The sequence below is a fragment of the Copidosoma floridanum genome, unplaced genomic scaffold, assembly GCF_036245765.1.
Source record: "Copidosoma floridanum isolate Cflo_tuat_1 unplaced genomic scaffold, Cflo_Japanese_pri ptg000020l, whole genome shotgun sequence".
NCBI lineage: Eukaryota > Metazoa > Arthropoda > Insecta > Hymenoptera > Encyrtidae > Copidosoma > Copidosoma floridanum.
This window is the reverse complement of record NW_028321897.1, coordinates 19,674,851-19,694,502: the sequence shown is the minus strand read 5'-3', so window position 1 is coordinate 19,694,502 and position 19,652 is coordinate 19,674,851. Positions and strand designations below refer to the sequence as shown.

General features: G+C 34.3%; 1 protein-coding gene across 1 annotated transcript in view; it reads right to left on the bottom strand.

Annotated features, from left to right (window-relative positions):
* The window catches only part of LOC106636407 (calcineurin-binding protein cabin-1), a 431,120-nt gene that overhangs the window by 176,287 nt on the left and 235,181 nt on the right, over window positions 1-19,652 (bottom strand). The window contains exons 11-12 of the mRNA XM_089593628.1: window positions 1,533-1,680; window positions 672-1,475 (exon numbers count right to left, since the gene is read on the bottom strand). Coding sequence (XP_089449754.1) covers window positions 672-1,475; window positions 1,533-1,680 — 952 coding nt within the window. The remainder of the gene's footprint in view (window positions 1-671; window positions 1,476-1,532; window positions 1,681-19,652) is intronic.

The window sequence follows — 19,652 nt, the reverse complement described above, 5'->3', positions numbered from 1 at the left end:
AGGTGGTGTTTTTTAGCTCCGTACTTATTACTGTGAGAGATTCGAACTATTAGCGTTATTAATATTGTTGAACATTTGACGGAATTCAATTTTTTGCCATAAATTTATATAGATTTATGAGGTATGTTGTATTACAAAAAAATTGAAAGTTATATACAATTCTATTTAATCAATTAAGTTGTGTGACTCTTATTTTAAGATGTAACAATGCGAGCCATGGGAACTTTATTTTCATCGGCAATACCATGACCCACTTGGTTTTAGTAAACTCACATGTATTGTTTTTTTTAAGCAATATGGTGCGTATTTTATAGTTTTTATTTAATTTAAAAAAGTAATTCATAGCTATAGACAGTAAAAAATTTTCATGTTTTTTATAAACTAAGGCATACGATTTTCGAAGCCTTATTTTCTTGCATACAATTAAAAACACGTTATAATAATAAAATAAACACATTTCGTTGGTTTAAATTTTCTGAATCGAAGATTGAATATTACTTTTTGTTAAGCCACAGCATCACACAGTTCTACAGTTAAATGGAATTCTAGCATATTATTACAACAATTCTGATTGATTATGTATTTGTTAATATTCTGTTAAACATTTGTACTGGAAATAAACTCAAGGGCTACATCTATGCGAAAAAAATGAGAATTAGATTATTACTTACATATCAGGATAAAAATTATTTAACCATGTTTCCATCTGAGTACTAGTTGACATGGCTAAGCCGGCCCAAGAGTTAAGTTCTTCTGGGTGTAAACATAAGTCTAACATGTAATATTTTATTGCATTTTCCCACGACTGATTTGATGAGGCTTTGAAATAATGATCAGCAATGAGGTAATATATGTATGATATGCCATTGCCAATTATTTTTTCTACTCTTGGAATATCTCCTCGATTTCCAAGTAAAAAGGCATTCATATCTTCTAGTTTGTAAAATGGGTCACTATCCGATGGAACTAAATGACATATTTTTTTAAACAAGACAACTGTGTCTAAATTTATAGAATCATTTTTTCTTGATACAAATGATGGAAAATTTACTGGTTTATAAAACTCGAACAATAATTGACTTTTCTCCCATGTTAGGGCTATAGTAGTTTTAACATGCTCATCAAGGTATCTAGGTTTTGATCGTATACCACTAATAAACTTTGATGGATGCCCATACAAACAAAAAATTACTTGTTCTAGAGGCTGTCTCAATTTTTCTTTAATGTGGGAAAACGGTGGAAAGTTTAATTTTGGGACGAGTAATTCCATTATAAAAAGTAATAGTTTCCCATTTTTCATACAGCACAATCCATGTCGACCCAAAAATTTATGAGCTTTGAGCAAAATTACAATAGATGCTGGAATATCTTCATTGTCTTCATCTTCATTCTCCTCAGATACTTTAAAAAGAGCAGTAGACTGTAGTTCATTTTTAGTTACTGATGTAGTTTTTGCTCGACGTTTATCATCTTCACTAAAAGAAGTAAAATATTAATACAATCGTGATTATTCAAATACTTTTTTTACTTACAATTGAAGGATATGGTGTAATAAGATCCATGGTAAAACGGTGTCAATAGGTATATTAAAACTTCTTCCAAGTAAATCTAATTGATGACAAAGAATATGAATCAAATTTTGCACTAAACGAGTTCTTTGGTTGAAAGGCAAATATTTCACTGCAAAAAATAAGCTTAGTTGAATTTTATTTATTTTTATAGCATTTATTATATAAATTAGAGCTCTTATGTTTTAATTACTAGTTAAAAAAAAAAAAAAAATAAAAAAATAAAGTGCAGTTAAGTAAAAACTAAATATTTTTGTCATTTAGTAATAATAGAGTTAGCTTGGTGGTGATTATACTAGACTCGAAAGCGACGCTCCTAAAAAAGTTGGCTCTCTGCTTGAGATTTTCGATTTTTTTCAATTTGCTGTACGTAATTCCATTACAAAAATTAATTGCACATAAAAATCTCAACTCTGTTATAAATGCATGTATTAAAAAAATTTTAACTGTACAGATATTAAAACAAAAAATAAATGCAGCACTTTGAGTAAAATGCACAAAAAATTTCGCATAAAATTGAAAAATGCATGATTGTGGTGAGTGAGTGTTATTTGTAGTTAAAATAAAATCACAGAACTGTTACGATATACTTAGAAGTCCTGTAAAATGCATTTAAATAAGAAGCCTGTTAATTTATCATGTACTATAATAGTGACTCTCAAATGTATAAAGTTACATGAGAGTCAGACAAAGTTTATTTAAAAGTCACAATTATACTTCTGTCTTACTTTTTGTATACTTATCGAATAAGAACTCAAAAACTTGTTTATTAATCTCCGAATTTCATATCTTATCACTACATGTGACTGTGTGTCATAGTAAAAAACAGTAGATAGATACATAAAACTTTTTTGTTTTAACGGTATCTAACTTAATTATGTTTAGGTAATCTCTCCCTCATGTATCTGTACCTCTTCCAAAGACTAGTTATTGACAACCAAATTAAAATTTCTTTACCTCCCTTGACTCACTGTAGCCCGACTCTACCTGTTTGTCTTTCATCTTTTTTTTTCTAAGTAAAGTTTTCTTAACTTAAATTTTAAAAGAAAGAACACTACGACTATTTAGTTTTACACCTAAAAACTTATGTTCACTTAAGTAATGAATTTTTTTTTCTTCACTGGGTTACCACGACAGTCTACTGGCCTAGTCACTGTGATCGCCCAGTCACAATCTATGTGTGGGGGTGTATTGACACACCGATCCCTTAATTAATATCGTACCTATCATATCATGGGCACATTGGGAATGTCTCCGATAAAACACCTCGCACGTTAAGCTGAACATCCCACTCGCCACTAAGCACCTTTTTCCTGAAATTCCTGAAAAAGACTCCATATTTTAGGACGTCCACTCCTCACCGGTCAAGCTGGCACTCTTTGCCAAAGCATCAGATCCAGGCTAATTAGCATCCCCACAGAGGTTCTTTGTTTCAGGGTTAGTCTATTGCCTAGAGACAGAAGAAATACGATTAAATCTTATGTTTCGTAGAAAAGAAAGAATTGGTCATTCCCCTACAGAACTTCCCGAGGAAAAAGGAAAAAATAGTTTAGTCAAAATCAGAAGTCAGCATCTCTTATTTATTCAACAATTTATAAACAAACCCCAATTTTTTATTTAGTTTTTCGGTTACATCTTAAGTTTTGTTAAAGGCATTTCACGACCGTCAATAACTTTGTTATCAAATTTTCTATTAATTGGATACTTTTTCAAATCCATTATTTATTGTTAATAAGACATTAATGGCAAAAAATTGCAAAAGAAATCATTTCACACCAAAAAACTTTCGATTAACGTAGAAAAAAAATATTATATCAATTTGAAGGTAACTGTAAGAAAATATTGATTGTAATTTGCAAAACAAAAAGCTATTTGTAACATTGCAAAATAATTACTAGTTTTGTACAAATTGATATTTTTTGAGTAAAACTTTGAAGTGTTTTTGAAAACTTCATGGTCGGTTTATCAACATTTTCCTGCAGTAAGAACATTGCTTTAAATTTTAATAACAATAATAAAAAAAAATTGTTTTTTGTAAATTTTTACATTTTTTTATAAAAATATTATTTTGCAACTGAAACAATTGCGAATGTCTCCGTCAATTTTACATGCTTCTTTTCCCAACAAACGTGAGTGCCTTTCCCTTATGAACACGAATTTATTTTTAAAAAATGCTCTAGCTCACTCTGAAGCCAAAATACAAAAAATAAGAGTTTTTTGCAAGAACGGACTGATAATTAAATTTAGTATAGCAAAAAAATTTGTGTATCATCTTCATGTATTTCCGCATCACACTATAGAAGCGCATTATCAACTTCATTAAAAAAAAAGCTCAAAAAAAAATTTTAAAAGTAGCATTGTAACAGCCAGGGCAGCTCAGCGCTCTCATCTGTACCCCTCACTAGGTGGCCCACCAGATGCAGTGCGCTCAGGGCAACAACGCGGGCTGCAGATGGCGTTTGAATTCAATGACTTGTTATACACAACTATATAGTAACAAATATAATGTAATGATATTGTTGCATAACATGTTTAAGTAACAAATTACAAACAAAAACTTATCGGGATACAAAATTCATAAGTTCAAATTTTCGTGTACATTAAATTTCAGCTTTTTTGGTACATAAAAATTATGCTTTTAAAGGGGATCTATTTTTGCAATAACTATCATCTGTATCACTATCTGTTGCACTCTCCATTATAGCATACATACAGCCGTCAACATTTTAAAGCAGGGACAGGGACCGAAACACACGTTTCGCTCAGTTTTGATAAATTATTAAAACCAAAACGTATATTCAATATGGTTTCATTTCTTAACAACCAAGCAAAGGAGTTATTTAATTTTGTTTTGTTTTTTAGTCACTAAACAAAAACGTACTTCAGAAGAAAACACTTTAGGTTTTTTTTGTCTCTTGATAATGAAACAAAAGTTAAACGGAGTTCAGTTTCGTTCCTTACACACGAAACAAAATATAATGAGAATTAAATTCGGTTTTAATAAACGAAACATAAGTAGACATACTTATGTTTCATTGTACTTGATTTCCAAAAAACCATAACATTACTCAAAATTTGTTTCGATTTTTTTTAACGAAACAAAAACTTATAGTAAGAAGATATAGTTTCATTCCTATTTTATTTTTATAATATAAAAAACTGGCACTCTAGGAAGACAGAAGTTAAAACTTTAAGAATAACGTAGGCATTTTTGAATAGTCAGGATGTATTTTTTGTAGGAAATACTTTTTACGCGTTGCTGGGCTGGGCAGTGCCCTAAAAAACCGCAAGAGGGGTGTCGGGAACCCCGACACAAGCAAAACTGCTTTACATGTGTGGCGACGAAACATCCGACATCAATGCTTTCAGTAAATTCAGCGGATACACTTATAAACATGTCAAAGGACACATACATACACACACATGTATATATGTTCCAAATATCTAACAATTTATTAGCAAAGATGTCAGGAAAGATTAAGTTCTGAAATAAAATAAGTGTACAAAATGAATTTATAAAAAATAGTATAAACTATATACACGGTACATGCAGCTGCCAAAGCAGAAATTTTAGGTAGGCGACCAGTAGGGCCTGCTAAGGCTCCCTCTTTAGCCTACTGAGGTTCTACGTTGACAGCGTCAGAGGGCATTTGGTAGGCCCTAAGTAGGCTGTCTTAATCGACGTGACCTAACCACTTTCAATTTATAAATATAGATATGTCTATATAAGAATACATATTGTATTATAATTAAACTAAAGTCCTGCTTCACATAGAAGAAATTATTTTCAATTCCTTCATACATTAGATTTTAAATGAATAAAGGAGTGAGTGTAACCTTTGAAATATCACTCACTGTTAATTGAAAATTAACAATATAAGTGTATGATTTGTGTGAGTTAACTCTTAAGTACTTTTTAATATAAATCAAGTAATAAATACAAATTAACTGCTCACACTGCAACTTACTTTTTTTTTGTACGAAAACACATTGACTTAATTGAATGACAGATGAACTTGACTTGATAGCAGACAACTGAATTACAGTATACAAACTGTTGCATATAAAAGATTTTTAATGTAAGTATGGTTTTTAAGTAGTTTTCGACACATAAATTCTTTGAAGCAATAAAAATTGCTTATATAACCGGTACTTTGAAAAACTTGTTTTGTTTAAAACAAATTTAATGACGACTGATATTGTCATTCTCATGTTTATGAGAAATCTCATTAATCATGTCAATAGCAATGAATATTAATACTAGTCACTTGTGTACTTATATATAATTTTAGGCTACAGTTAACACTGTAACTATAGCTGATATAACTATGTATACAATGTGTAAGGTAAGATAAAGGTAGCTTATGAAGACTGCTTAATAAGTATCTCACGGAAGTTCCCTGACGCGCCTAGGTGTGCCCTCAGTAGACTACCTAAGTAGGGCCTCACGAAATAGAAAGGTGACGAACTGTCATTTCTGACTAGGTGCATGTATAAGTATATACACGATGTTGTATACAAAGTCAACGAAAGATCAGCTGAGATGGGCCCTCGGGATGGCAAAATTCAATCGCTTCCGAGATCATACAACTGACTCTGGATACAGTGGCAGTGCAGCAGCAGTAACAGCAGCTCTAAAGATATGAATACACACACGTTATGCTGCTACGACAGCTGAGTAAAGTGGGGGAAGCATGTCAACCTATAGATTTTCTCCAGTGCTTTACTTAAAGTAAGTCACGGGACACTTTGGAATGAAGTCCCTACCGTATGCAGGGTTTAGACTGATAGAATTAGATTTCACACCATTGAAAAAAAAATTAATTCCTATAAGCGAATAAAAAATTGGATTAGCGAGATAAAAGTGGTAGAAATTGCTACAACCAAAAACGAACCTCTGAATTTGTCAGCAAAGTTTCCAAAAAAAATGGTAAAAGTGCCAAAAGTTCCAAGAGCCGGAGACAGTAATGGATGGAAAAAAAGTTTAATACAAAAACGATGCACCTTTCCAAGCCACTCAAAAGTAGCTTTGTTGAAATTAATTTCATTTAATAGTTTTTTTGCAAATTGCAAAAAACCGCAAATTTGGCCATTTTTTGAAAAATTCATAACTCAGTCCCATTTGGATATGAAAAGCTGAAAATTTGAAACGACTTTCTTTTCGTAGTCCTTAACATATGCTCCAAATTTCAAGATGATACAATTAATAGTTATTGTAAACCGTCGTGTTGAAGAAAAAATGGTCCCTTCGAAAAATGGCTCTAAAAAAGTTTTGAGACTACTTACGGCCATTTTTCAAACGCGCTGCTCTTCGTCAAGAGTTAGTGTTCAACATGCTAAAATTTCATAATCCCATCTTGTTTAGCAGTACTGTTAAAATTGCATCGAAAAACAGTGATTTTCGCAGGAGGCCGTCGGCGGCGCGTGGTGGGGCAAGCCACCGAATTAGGCCACGCCCACTTCCTCGCTGAGCGCTCGGCGCACTTTCGAGCGTGTAGGTTTAAAATGACTACGCGTTGTAAGACCAACGATATCTCCGGAACTAAGCATCAGAAATTAATGTTTTTTTTAAATCTGGGGTAGCTTTCAATAATAATGAGATTTCAGTAAAATGTGATTTGAGATAAAAAGTATTTGTGTAGGATGTTATGTAATTATTTCATAAACCCTTCGGCGAAATATATCGATTTTATCACGTGTCTTTTCGACATTTAACGAAACATTAGTCATCATAAGTGGGAAGCTATTAAAGTACGTGTCGAAAAACGCATTATGAAACTTATTTTCTGTATGTACAAATTAATATTTTTATAATCATTATAATAATGATTATAATAGTAATAATAATAATTATTATTATTTATTGCAATGCTGACAATAATTATGACATACATACAGTCAGGAAATGAATATATGTAATATCTATTACAAAAGTACTAAAATTTGCAACAACTAGTAGAATAATTTTCAGAAGTACCGTTTTTCTATGATTACTATTATTTTTATTAATATGTCGATACGCGCACTCTCAATATTATAGAAAGCTACCCCAGATTAAACAAATAAAATCAATTTCTGATGCTTAGTTCCAGAGATATCGTTGGTTTACAACGCGTAGTCATTTTAAACCTACACGCTTGAAAGTGCACCGAGCGCTCAGCGAGGAAGTGGGCGTGGCCTTATTCGGCGGCTTGCCCCACCACGCGCCGCCGACGGCCTCCTGCGAAAATCACTGTTTTTCGATGCAATTTTAACAGTACTTCTAAACAAAAAGGGATTATGAAATTTCAGCATGTTGAACACTAACTCTTGACGAAGAGCAGCGCGTTTGAAAAATGGCCGTAAGTAGTCTCAAAACTTTTTTAGAGCCATTTTTCGAGACCATTTTTTCTTTAACACGACGGTTTGCAAAAACTGTTAATTGTATCATCTTAAAAATTTGGAGCATATGTTAAGGACTACGAAAAAAACGTTAAATCAAATTTTCAGCTTTTCATTTCCAAATGGGACTGAGTTCTGAATTTTTCAAAAAACGGCCAAGTTTGCGGTTTTTTGCAATTTACAAAAAAACTATTAGGTGATTTTGGCACTTTTACCATTTTTTTTGGGTACTTTGCTGACAAATTCAGAGGTTCGTTTTTGGTTGCAGCAATTTCTATCAGTTTCATCTCGCTAATCTAATTTTTTATTCGCTTACAGGAATTAATTTTTTGAAAAGTCTAATTCTATCAGTCTAGTTAGCATAACTTATCATCTACGTGCCACGCGCTTATTTTTTCTACCCCACCTTTTTCTATTATTTTGTTTATTAATGCAATAAAAATATACATGTATACTCATAAATTCATTTGCCATGTATATATTTGCTAGCGGCTTAGCCTGAGACTCACTGAATGGAACACCACAGTGTGTTGACACATAGTGTAGAACGTTTTTAGAGGGGTAGTGTCACAATGTATAGTCAATGTGTGTTTTGAAATACATTATGTATTTCAAAAAAGACAAGTGAAAATAAATGTGGCAATGCCACACAAGGCGAAAACCCTCTACATATCTATACGTATAAGTATAGTATAGTATAGTATAGTATAAGTCTTTATTTCAGCCAGGGGGTACAACCACGTATGGCTTCAAGGGATTATTACAATGTATGTATTAAAAATAAAATATAAACAATTAGTTAATACAAGTTAGTACGCAAATTAATAGGTAAATACATAAAGAATGTGAATACATTTGAGTTAACAATTAGTGTTTAAAAGAAAGAACAAAAGAGAAAAATTAATTAAACAATTTCATTCAAAGATAAGAATTAGAAGTTTATAATCTAGGCAGAAATCTGGTATTCAGTATCCCACTCACTCTTGTCTTGGTTTAGGAGAAACGCAAATAGGAGAGTTTTAAAGCTATTTATTTTAGATGCGTGAAATACAGTTTGATGAAGTTTATTTATGAAAATCGATGATTGAACAGCAAAGGATCGTCTCATAGATTCAGTTCTGGAGTAAGGTAAAATGAGATAATCCATGGGAAAACGAGTAGACCGTCTAAGATCTGTAAAATTAGATGTTAATCGATAAAGGGACATAATATATGATGGACATTCATGCGCTAAAATGTGCAAGCGAATCAAAGACAGACAGCACAGTGCTGGAGAAATTACAGATAAGAGAGTCGAGATTGATTTGCGTGCTATCTGTCACATCCAATGGCTCTAGAAATGGAAAATGAAAGTTTGAGAAAGCTTTTGTAAGTTCAGTTGTTAAAACATTTAGGTTTATTTTATTGAAATTACGTGCGAAAAATTTTTTGATATACGGGTGTGGTTTGAACAAGGACAAGGTGAGCTCGATAAAATCATGGCCGGCTATGAAAGGTGAATCAGATTTTGAGTAATTGAGGACGGCATCAGAGCTATGGACAATAAACAGATCAAGCCAGGTGTGTGTAAAATAATCATAGCGAGGGGAATGGTGTGTGGGTTCTGATTGCACTAAAAACAGTGAATAGGAAGCTATGTATGATTTAAAAGATCGAGTAAGTATAAGTATAGATACGTTCAGAAGTTATATTGTACGTCAACATTGAGTTGGTGATGAAATCTACGTTGCAACATTTACATCTTCACGGATCTTAAAATACCCACTTTTGATTTATAACTAAACAACGGTAAAGCTACAGGTGATTTTCTTGAAATATGATGATTTAAACAGACTATTTTACATGATATTTGAATTTTAGCAAAGTCTAAAAGTTTTTTGAATTACTATCTATAAAATACTTTTTTCCCAATAAGAGTACGTGTTGAATACGTATTTAATTTCTCCAAAACCGTAGAGATAGCGTGTCTGAAATTTTAATATGTTTTTCTACCTATAATTGTTAGCTTATACAAATTTTTTCAAGGCGTTCTTAAATTTTTAGATTTGGGGACACCACCCCCTTCATTAAAAATTTTACATCTATTTCTGACACTTCTCAGAAGAAAAATCTTCTTACTAAAAACATGTTTGTTTGGAATCCATGTAGTTTATTTTGGCAAATAATAAGCAGTATAAAGTGAAAAAAATTTAATTATGCTAGAAAGTACCGTGTGCTTCTTACGCCATAAAATAATTCTTGTCCCTTACGTGCCGTTGATTTGCATTAATGATAGACAATGTCTTTAAGAAGAGGACTGGATTCACTGCTATAATGGACGCATTTCTGGAACAGAAGAAATCTTCTTAGCACGTCTATTAACAGCTGCTATTGTCATTTGAGAATTTTGAGTTTCACAATCATCTAAACTTTCGTTCGGTCTTCTAGATGACACTTACTTTGCGGCAGTTGTCTTGCGAGACAATCTCGATTTTGGCATTTTGTATTTTATGTATATTAATTATACGAATAAAAATAACAAAATACCTTATAGTTTCAATGGAGGAGAAGCTAAAAAAACAAAAAAAAAACTGCCAAATAATAGGACTATTTTCTATCTGTATTATATAGTTGTATTGACGAAAGTGAGTCTCAGCTCCCCCCCACTGCCCCTCAGCTTCCCCTTGCTCCCCCTCCACCTCCCCCCAATAAAATACTTATTTATCTAATGTTTTACCATCACAAATGTTAAAAAATATACGCAATTTAGTACCTAAGTCGTACCTCGTTTTTAGGGTTTTTTAAGTAACTGATCATAGGTCTCCCTCTGTCTATTCGCTTCCCCTTACTCACTATGTGTCTCTAAAGTACCATTGTTTGTTTAACTTGATTTAACTTTAACATTTCAAATCTCTTTCTGGTCCATGTCTACTTTACCCAAATATAAAATTTTTGATTACTTGAGGACTTTATTAAGTAAAAGACAGAATTCAGAAGGAGGTATTATTAAATAGACGAACACAATTAAGCTTTTAAAACAATAATTCATTCTGTTAGCTTAATGTTGTGACATTTTATGTGTCATTCTAACCCATCTATTCTTTTAAAACCCTTTCCACATTTTTCACATATTTGTTTTTCATGGTTTTTATGAATTAACATACGTCTGTTTTAATGTGACGATCTTTAAAGTAACATATTTTTGAATTACTAAAAAATTTCTAGCTAAACAGTATTTTCAATTTCTGATTTATTCTCAGATGCAAATTGAATAAAAATTCTTTTTGGATGCTTACATCTTAATAAAGCAACGTATAATTGTCCGTAAGAGAAAAAAGGTTTTTTAATATACAATCCTGAAAAATAAAAACTCTGTTTTTCTGATTTTTTAATAAATATAGAACATGCTAATACGAAGGGAAACTGTTTTCTACAGCAGACAAAAGGTAATGATAATAAGATGCCAGTATTCAATGTTATTCTAGGAATATAAACTTTGCTTTTTTTCTCCCATAATTATTTCTGCTTCTATGTTATACTTAAATAATTTTGTTATTTTTAATCTTGTGCCTCTACAGAGACCGTCTGATATACTTAAAGTTCTTATTAACACTACTATAGCATTCATTTTTAATGTCAATTCGTGTGTTAAATTCAATTTCAATGAAAGACCCTCTCTAATATTAGTTTGAAATACTATTGGAAAATAAATATTTATGGTAATTTAATTGTATTAAGTTAATCATATGTTTTATCAACTCCTTTGTGAGTCACGTATTCTGCTGTTGTGAACTAATTTTCAGCTTGCATTGATAAATACACAAGTAATGTCGTTAATTTGTCTGCTCAATCTGTTAGTGGGGGGTTGGCGCGCGGAGCACGCAGGGGGCGTTAGCCCCACTAGTGTATGTATATATATATCAAGATTTCTTGCACACCACATACGCTCAGAAACGATCAAAATTATATAAGGTATAAGATTTTAAGAGATGTGTTATTACTCGACGATGACTATATGCTGATGTGCGTGTCACACGTTACTGAAGCCTACTACGAACTTTTACTGGTTAAAGTTACTCCATAAAATTTATTGCGGAAGCGGCTCAGTTAATTTAAAGTAGCATTCAAAACATAACCACTTACCCTCTAGTGGTCAAAAGTTAAAATTTCTTTTAAGAGCTGTTCTGCAGTTGGTTTTTATAAGAAGCATAAGCAAATTTATATTGAAGTTATCAATAATTTTAATAGCCTATGAGACATTAGAAGTTGTAACTGAACTTCTGTCAAAATTTGGGATTGACCGGTTCAGTATTTTTTAAGATTTTTGCGAGTATACAACGAAAAGCCGTCTCTTTATCTAACAGTAAGATTTTTTCGCTATTAAAAGATTGCACTTATTGGCAGTTTGGTAGCTAAGAATAACAAATATTTATTTTTGACTTATCTTGCTTTTCCTCTAAAATATCGTTTTTTTTTCATTTTTTTTAGTTTATGCTGTAAAATAATTAAATAATAGATTCTAAATGTATATCATAATTTTCTAATCATTCAATACTTTTTTACAATTTTAATAATTAATTTTTTTTCTTTTTTTTTTGTTTTGTATTTTTAGCCTGCTTTTTTCGGAGTTGCAAGTTGTTAATATTTGACTCACCCAAAAAGTGCACCACGCGCTTAAAGAAGTTATCATTTAAAAAATGGAATTATATAATTTTCAAGATTATTAAAACTGTCAACGTGATGAATTATGTAGAACTATTCAAGAGTCTGTATCTGTCATGCATGGCTTGAACTAAACACTTTACGCATAAGCTACGCCTGTAATTCTCATATGATGTAAGCTAGCATCATACAGTGTACTTGTTTCGATAAATACTATCAACAGAATAAATTCACAATGTTACTATATGAATCCATGCGTTTTATGCAGCATTTAACTTATAAAATTGAAGTATAAATGGTATTTATGCTGTACATACTTGATTTCTTGATTGATAGAAGTTGTCACTATACCTATCAGTATACTTTTTTTACATTATAGTGCTAAACTTTCACCTTTAATAAAGGGCACTACTCTGGGCATTGAGCCCTTAGAAAAAAGAAAGGAAGATAAATGGGAGGCTTTCCTTTACTGAGAAGTGGGTAGAGGAAAATTAGGCAATTTTGCTGCGAGAAGCTTGTCTACTCTTTTCTCGAGGAACATTACGTGGTGAATAAGCACATGTGAAAATTCACAAAGGTACTTGCCCGAAAAAGTCGCACTGGCCAGGAATTGATTTGCTATCTCTCGCGTGCCGACCCACGACCTAGCCGGCTAAGCCACCACGCGCTCTATAAGTTGAGATATAGCAACTGCACGGGACATGAGACTCTCATGATGAGAAAGAGAGAGAAAAAAAGAAATGTGCGTGCCGGACTCCTGCTAGACTGTCAGTACCAGTTTCACCGTTGCCGGTCGCACAGCGGTAGTTGTGCCCGCGAAAGCAAAAATATGTAAGTACACAGAGGCATACCTGCATTGCTACCAAAATAATATACCAATATCAAAAGCGTAACGGGACTTAAAGCTTATATACTTATATACCTACAGCTACAGCGTGATAGAACGTGAAGTTTAGACGTGACAGACTCGTGGTTTGACCCCCTCTCCCCATCTGAAAAAGCCCAACGTGCCTAAAAATGTTTTTACTTCAAAAAAAATAGAACTTATTTTATGTATAGATAGTGTACTTATGCCCAAACGCCACATTTTTTGAATAAATAAAAAGAAATAGATAGCATGGTTGAATACCTGACAACAAACAACTTTTATTTTATTTAAGTTTATCGTGAATAAAAAAATGCCAAAAATATAAGATTGGTTTCATCAGGTGAACTATAACTCTGTAGTTTTGTTTTGCTTCGTTTTATTCTCATCAATGAGTGTTTATACATATACATTTATATCTCTATATTGTAAAGTTGTATAGACAAACATGAGTCACAGCCTCCCACTTTTTCTCCCGCTGTCTCTTAATTACCAATCACCACCTCTTTACCTCCCCCTAAGAATCACGTAATTATTTGCTTTCTCTAACAGGATTATTAACTTAACGAAAATTGGATTAGGTTCCTCTGCTACTTCTCAGCTCTCTCTCTACTCTCCTTCTACTTCCTCTTAAATATTATTATTATTATTATTATTATTATTAAGCTTTAAGGGTGTTTTTAATCACTAACTATTTAGTTATGCCTCATTCACGCCCTGCCTTAATACCAGCTTTTAAAAAAAAACTATACTGTATGTTTCACCAAAAGTTTTTCTAGAAATTTTTAAATGAACTACTGTATTTCTTGCTCAATAACTGGATTATTTAAAAAATTTTTTTCATCTGCCATATAAGCTCTTAAGCACGATATTTTATACATTGTTATAATTTAAGACGATTTTTAAAAATTTCAGGTGTGAATACTAATTTCTTACGTTAAATTCTTTTGAGCAAACTTTTCGATGTATTATATTTTGAGCCACAGTATTTACAGGTGAAAAAAAAGGCAACATCACGGTAGTCAAATTTTTTTTCCTAACCACGAGTTTTTTCTTTGGAAAGTAACTATTGTGATGTGTCTTACTCGCTTAGCTATAAGCAGAAAGACGCGGCACATAACTATTTTCCTTTAGGGCTAAATGGATAAAGCGCATAGTTGGCACTAGAATAAGTATGAATGAGCAAGATTAATATTTTAACGCACAGTTGCTGTTTATATTTTTACACAACTCAATATAATGAGTACATAAAACTACACTGCTTAACTATCCGACCTGGACTAACTTTATGCAGCATTAGCCCTGCTGGTGCAAATTCGACAGTTGCTGATCAGCACAATGCATTTACGCGATAGAGATAGGATACACAGGAGTAGGACTACCTTACTGGCGCAGTGGTGATATGTTGACGGTAACACTGGATGCAAGCACCAGGAGATCCGATCGGCAGGTGTCGGCACTTGGACCTAACTGTCCTTGGCAGCGTGCGTGAGAGGGTTATTGCAGCAGCCCCCAGTCGTTAACAAGTAGTCGTTGCCGCGTCTCCTGTTGTCACTTGGTGCCGTAAAATACTATTAACAGCAATTTGCACACACGCCCGTGAAAACGCACGACGACTATGTTTACCTCCTAATTACACGTCCTGACGGCAAGCAGACCAGAACGAAAGTATCTCTCTTGCCAGCTCGCCGATTCGTGCTATCTTCGTATCCTAAGTACCTGCATGTGTTAGTATACACACACACACACACACACACACACACACACACCAACTGCTGCGCACAGTCAAGAGCTGGCCTTGATACCCATAGTAAAGATGGGTGTCGGTATATGGGCCTTGGATAAGGTAGGATTAGTGTGCATTGTACCGCCTCTCCTCTTGCATGCTACTGTTAAGAATACACTTGTACCGTGACGTGGATTTACCACGTCACACTATATATAACTTTAGTTACTACAAATACAAGAAAGTTTCTCTACTAAAACATGTCAAAAAAAAGGAACTTTAGTTCAGTTTCAAAAAATGTCTTAAAAGAGAAAGAAAACGTTTTTCTACACTGCAGTATGATAAGAAAGGTTTATTTTTTAAAAATATTTTTTTAATTCATTCTTTTTTCAGATTTTCGCAATTTTCACAATTATTTATGTATATAAAAACGTAGCCCTTTATATTTACACTGCCACAATACTAGTATGAGGCATGCCTCAATTCTACACAATAAAGTAGAAAATTCCACTACTGTCGAAATCTGGTCGCCAACTACACGCTTCAAATGATGCTTAGCGGATCTGACTGCTAATTCCCATAAACCCCTAAAATGTGGAGCAGAAGCCGGAATAAAGTGCCACTGTGTACCTGATTCACCTAATTCATAGGGAAAATTAGGGTCCTGACTACGTTCTACCAACATTCTTTTTAACTCAGTATCAGCACCGATGAAATTCGTGCCATGATCACTGAATAAATCTGTGCAGTGGCCACGTCTAGAAATAAATCTGCGAAAGGCAGCTATAAAGGCCTCCTTTGTATAATCCTCCACAACTTCAAGATGTACTGCACGAGTTGACATGCAGATGAAAACTGCAATGTAACCCTTGAAAGTTCCTTTACCCTTGTGTTTTGTCAAGCGTATTGGAAAGGGGCCAGCATAATCGATCCCTGATTTTTGAAAAGGAGAACTCTGAGTAACACGAGAACAAGGCAAGTCTCCCATTAACTGAGATTGTGATTTAGACTTATATCTTTTACAAGTGATGCAACGAGTAAGCTCAGCTCTTACAGTCCGTGTACCACTTACAATCCAGTACGTTTGACGGAGTGTAATGATCGTCAACTGCACTCCACCATGTAAAGTTAATCTGTGATAATAGTCAATGAGCATAAATAACAACTGATCTCTATCTGTTAGTATCAAGGGATACTTGGCATCATCATCAAGTAAGGCTCTACTCAATCTACCCCCAAATTTTATCAATCCACAGTTTATAAACGGCGTAAGATTAAGCAAACGGCTAGATCGAAGTAGTGGTAAGCTATCTTCTAAACTACGATCTTGAATTTGAGTTAGTACCTTGAACTTAGCGGAAAAGTGGTATTGTTGATGCTGATAAACTAGACACAGTCTAGCACAATCAATTTCTGATGTTAAAAGGTGAATCGAGTCAACTTTAATAAAAGAATACAAGTCAATAAGCTGCAAACTAGCCTGTAAAGGGGGCTTAAGATTTTCAGCTATAGGTAAATATGAATTCTTTTGTTTAACCTTATGTGAACAACGGTATGTAAAACAAAGGCAATATGCTGTTACTCTTAGCAACCGTTCCCACTTGGAACAACGAGTTAATAGAGTCATATAAAAGGACTCAGAACTATTTACAAGACTATTTACAGAAGGCATTGAACTATTTACATTTATAGAGGTTGGAGAAATCGTTTCTACTCCAAACTCTGGATGGTAAGGGTGCAATTCATGAAGAATCTTAGGGCCCTGAAACCATAATATTTGATTCAGCAATTGGCCCAGAAGAACACCTCTAGAAGCTACATCAGCTGGATTTTGCTTTGACGTGATGTAATGCCACTTAGCATATGAAGTCAAGTCATGAATTTTTTAATACCTATTAGCTATGAAAACTGGCCATTTGGAAGGAAGTCCATTGAGCCAATATAGTACATTCCTAGAATCGGACCACATGTGAACTGGCACTTCTTTCAATGAATTAACATCAACGAAATGACTAACTACTGTGGATAACAATTCTGCAGCACGTAGCTCTAGTCTTGGAATACTTAGCGTTTTGATCGGAGCTACTTTCGTTTTGGCTAATTGAAGATGAACAAAAATCTCACCCTCGCGTACAACGCGTAAATAAACAGCCACTGCATAGGCGTTTTTAGAAGCGTCGGCAAAACCATGAAGTTCGAGAGATTCACAATCTAGTGAAAAATGATTCCATCCAGGTATTCGAACTTCGTTCAACAAAGGTGTTTCATTTAACCAATCAGTCCAGGTTTTAACCAAATCAGGTGACAGAGAATTATCCCAAGACACTTGCAACAACCAAAGAGATTGAAATAGTATTTGAGCAAAAATTATCGTTGGAGCCAACCAGCCTAAAGGGTCAAAAAATTTTGACAACTGCGCTAATAAAGTACGTTTGGTCCAGCGAACGGGTGTGTCAACGTTTACTATAACGCAAAATCGAAACTCGTCAATACTAGGATTCCAATGTTAGCCTAAAACAGAAACAATTGGTTCATCATCGCTTAGGATCTTTGGCTTACTAGATAAGTGGCTTTTTGGTAACTCAGCTATTAACTCAGATAAATTGGCTGACCATTTTCTCAGTGGAAATTGACCTAATTCACACAATTAAATCAGTTGCCGACATTGAATCTTAGCATCTCCTAACGTATAGCTACCAGACAAACAATCATCTATATAGAAGTCTTCACGAAGAACTTGAGCAGCTATAGAATGAGATTCAGTGTAATCCTTGGCAAGTTGCCTTAAAACACGTGTGGCCAAGTAAGGTGAACTTGTCAAACGATATTTAACAGTGTTTGAGACGTAAGATCGAATAGGTAAAGATGCATTAGGTCTCCGTAAAATGGCCTGAAACTCATGATCATCTTACCACTAGAAGATCCCATATTTTTAAAAGGAGTAGTTGCGCGAATATTTACAATATTATTTACAGGTTTACAAGGAAACGATTCCATTGTAATGATTTGTGCCAAAATTAAGTCTCGTAGTTGACCTAAAGAAGGAGGATCACTGCTACTACCTAACATTTTTTGCCAATCTTTGTTCGCTTGAAAATCAAATCTACCAACTACAAAAGCGATAAATATGTCAGCATCTCCTACTGCTCTCTCTAAAGATATCAAGGAATCAACAGAACTTATCATCTCCTTAGATATACGCTTCATTTCAGAGCAAGAACTGCCTCTCATAGCTTGACAACTGAGAATAGTAGTTGTATACGTTGTTCAGTTTTGTACCTGAATATTTGCCGACAAACCTTTTCTAAATTCAAATTGCGTCACGTTTGTTATTCTTGTATTAAAGTTGAAGTAATTTTCCGATCATACGACTTTATCATCGCGTACATTTGCAATGCCCAAGAGACCGTTTTACCTTTACTCTTGTACCTTTATTTATCAATGTACTAGAATTTCTACTTTAACTTTTGTCTCTATAAATATTGCTCTGCGAGCATAGTATGTTAGTTAGCGCGCCGCGGCGGCAGAGAAAGCTTCTCTCCGCTTGCCTTCACTTGAGCACATTTTCATAATTTAAGCACTGTAAATATATTGTAAATATTTTTATTGCACATTTGCGTTATATTTATTTTCCGCCGTAAACCACTTCCACCTCTACACGACTGAACTGGATTGGGAGCAGCATAAAACCCCTTCCCTCGTGAACATTTTTGGTAGCAGAGCGTGGTTCCAGGGACCGACGGTCAGTGCAGGAGTGGATATGTGCTAGTGCTCAGTGAAGCCTTGAATTTTGCCTTGACCATTTGATGCCGTGTAGGTGAACGCGCTCTCGCGAAGCTGCAGTAGTGAGTCATTTAAGGAATCAGAGTGTGTGCATGCTCTCCGTGCTTGAATTTGCCAAGGCGGGCGGTCGTTAGCTGCCAACACTCAGCCCTATTATCAAGCGCTTCATCGCGACATCGACTGCGTCATGGCAGACGTCAAGGAACTCAAAATTTTACTTAAGCGTTAACAGGAGTTGTACAAAAGCATTAGCAATGCTTACGAAAACCTCAAGAAGCGCGGCAAGGATAAGTTCACTCGTGCAATCATCGAGAGCCGTATACAGCAACTACGAATAAACTGGGATGACTTCAAGGACACTCATCTCAGGATTCTCAAAATTGCTCCAGACGATACTAAGGACATCGGCTATTTCGATGAAAACAGCTACGAAATCACCGAAGAAGCTTACCTCGATTCGGCAGCTAATTTGGCTGAACAGCTCGAAAAACTTCCTGCATCGCCCGCATCAGACCCAGCTCCTGTTCCACCAGCTAACTCTCGCAACCTGCCGTCCATTGCTGTGCCCACATTTTCCGGACATTTCAACGACTGGCTCGAGTTTAAGGATCTGTTCTCTGCGATCATAGTCAACGATTCTCGACTTTCCAACGTCGAGAAGCTTCAGCACCTCAAGACGCATGTGCAA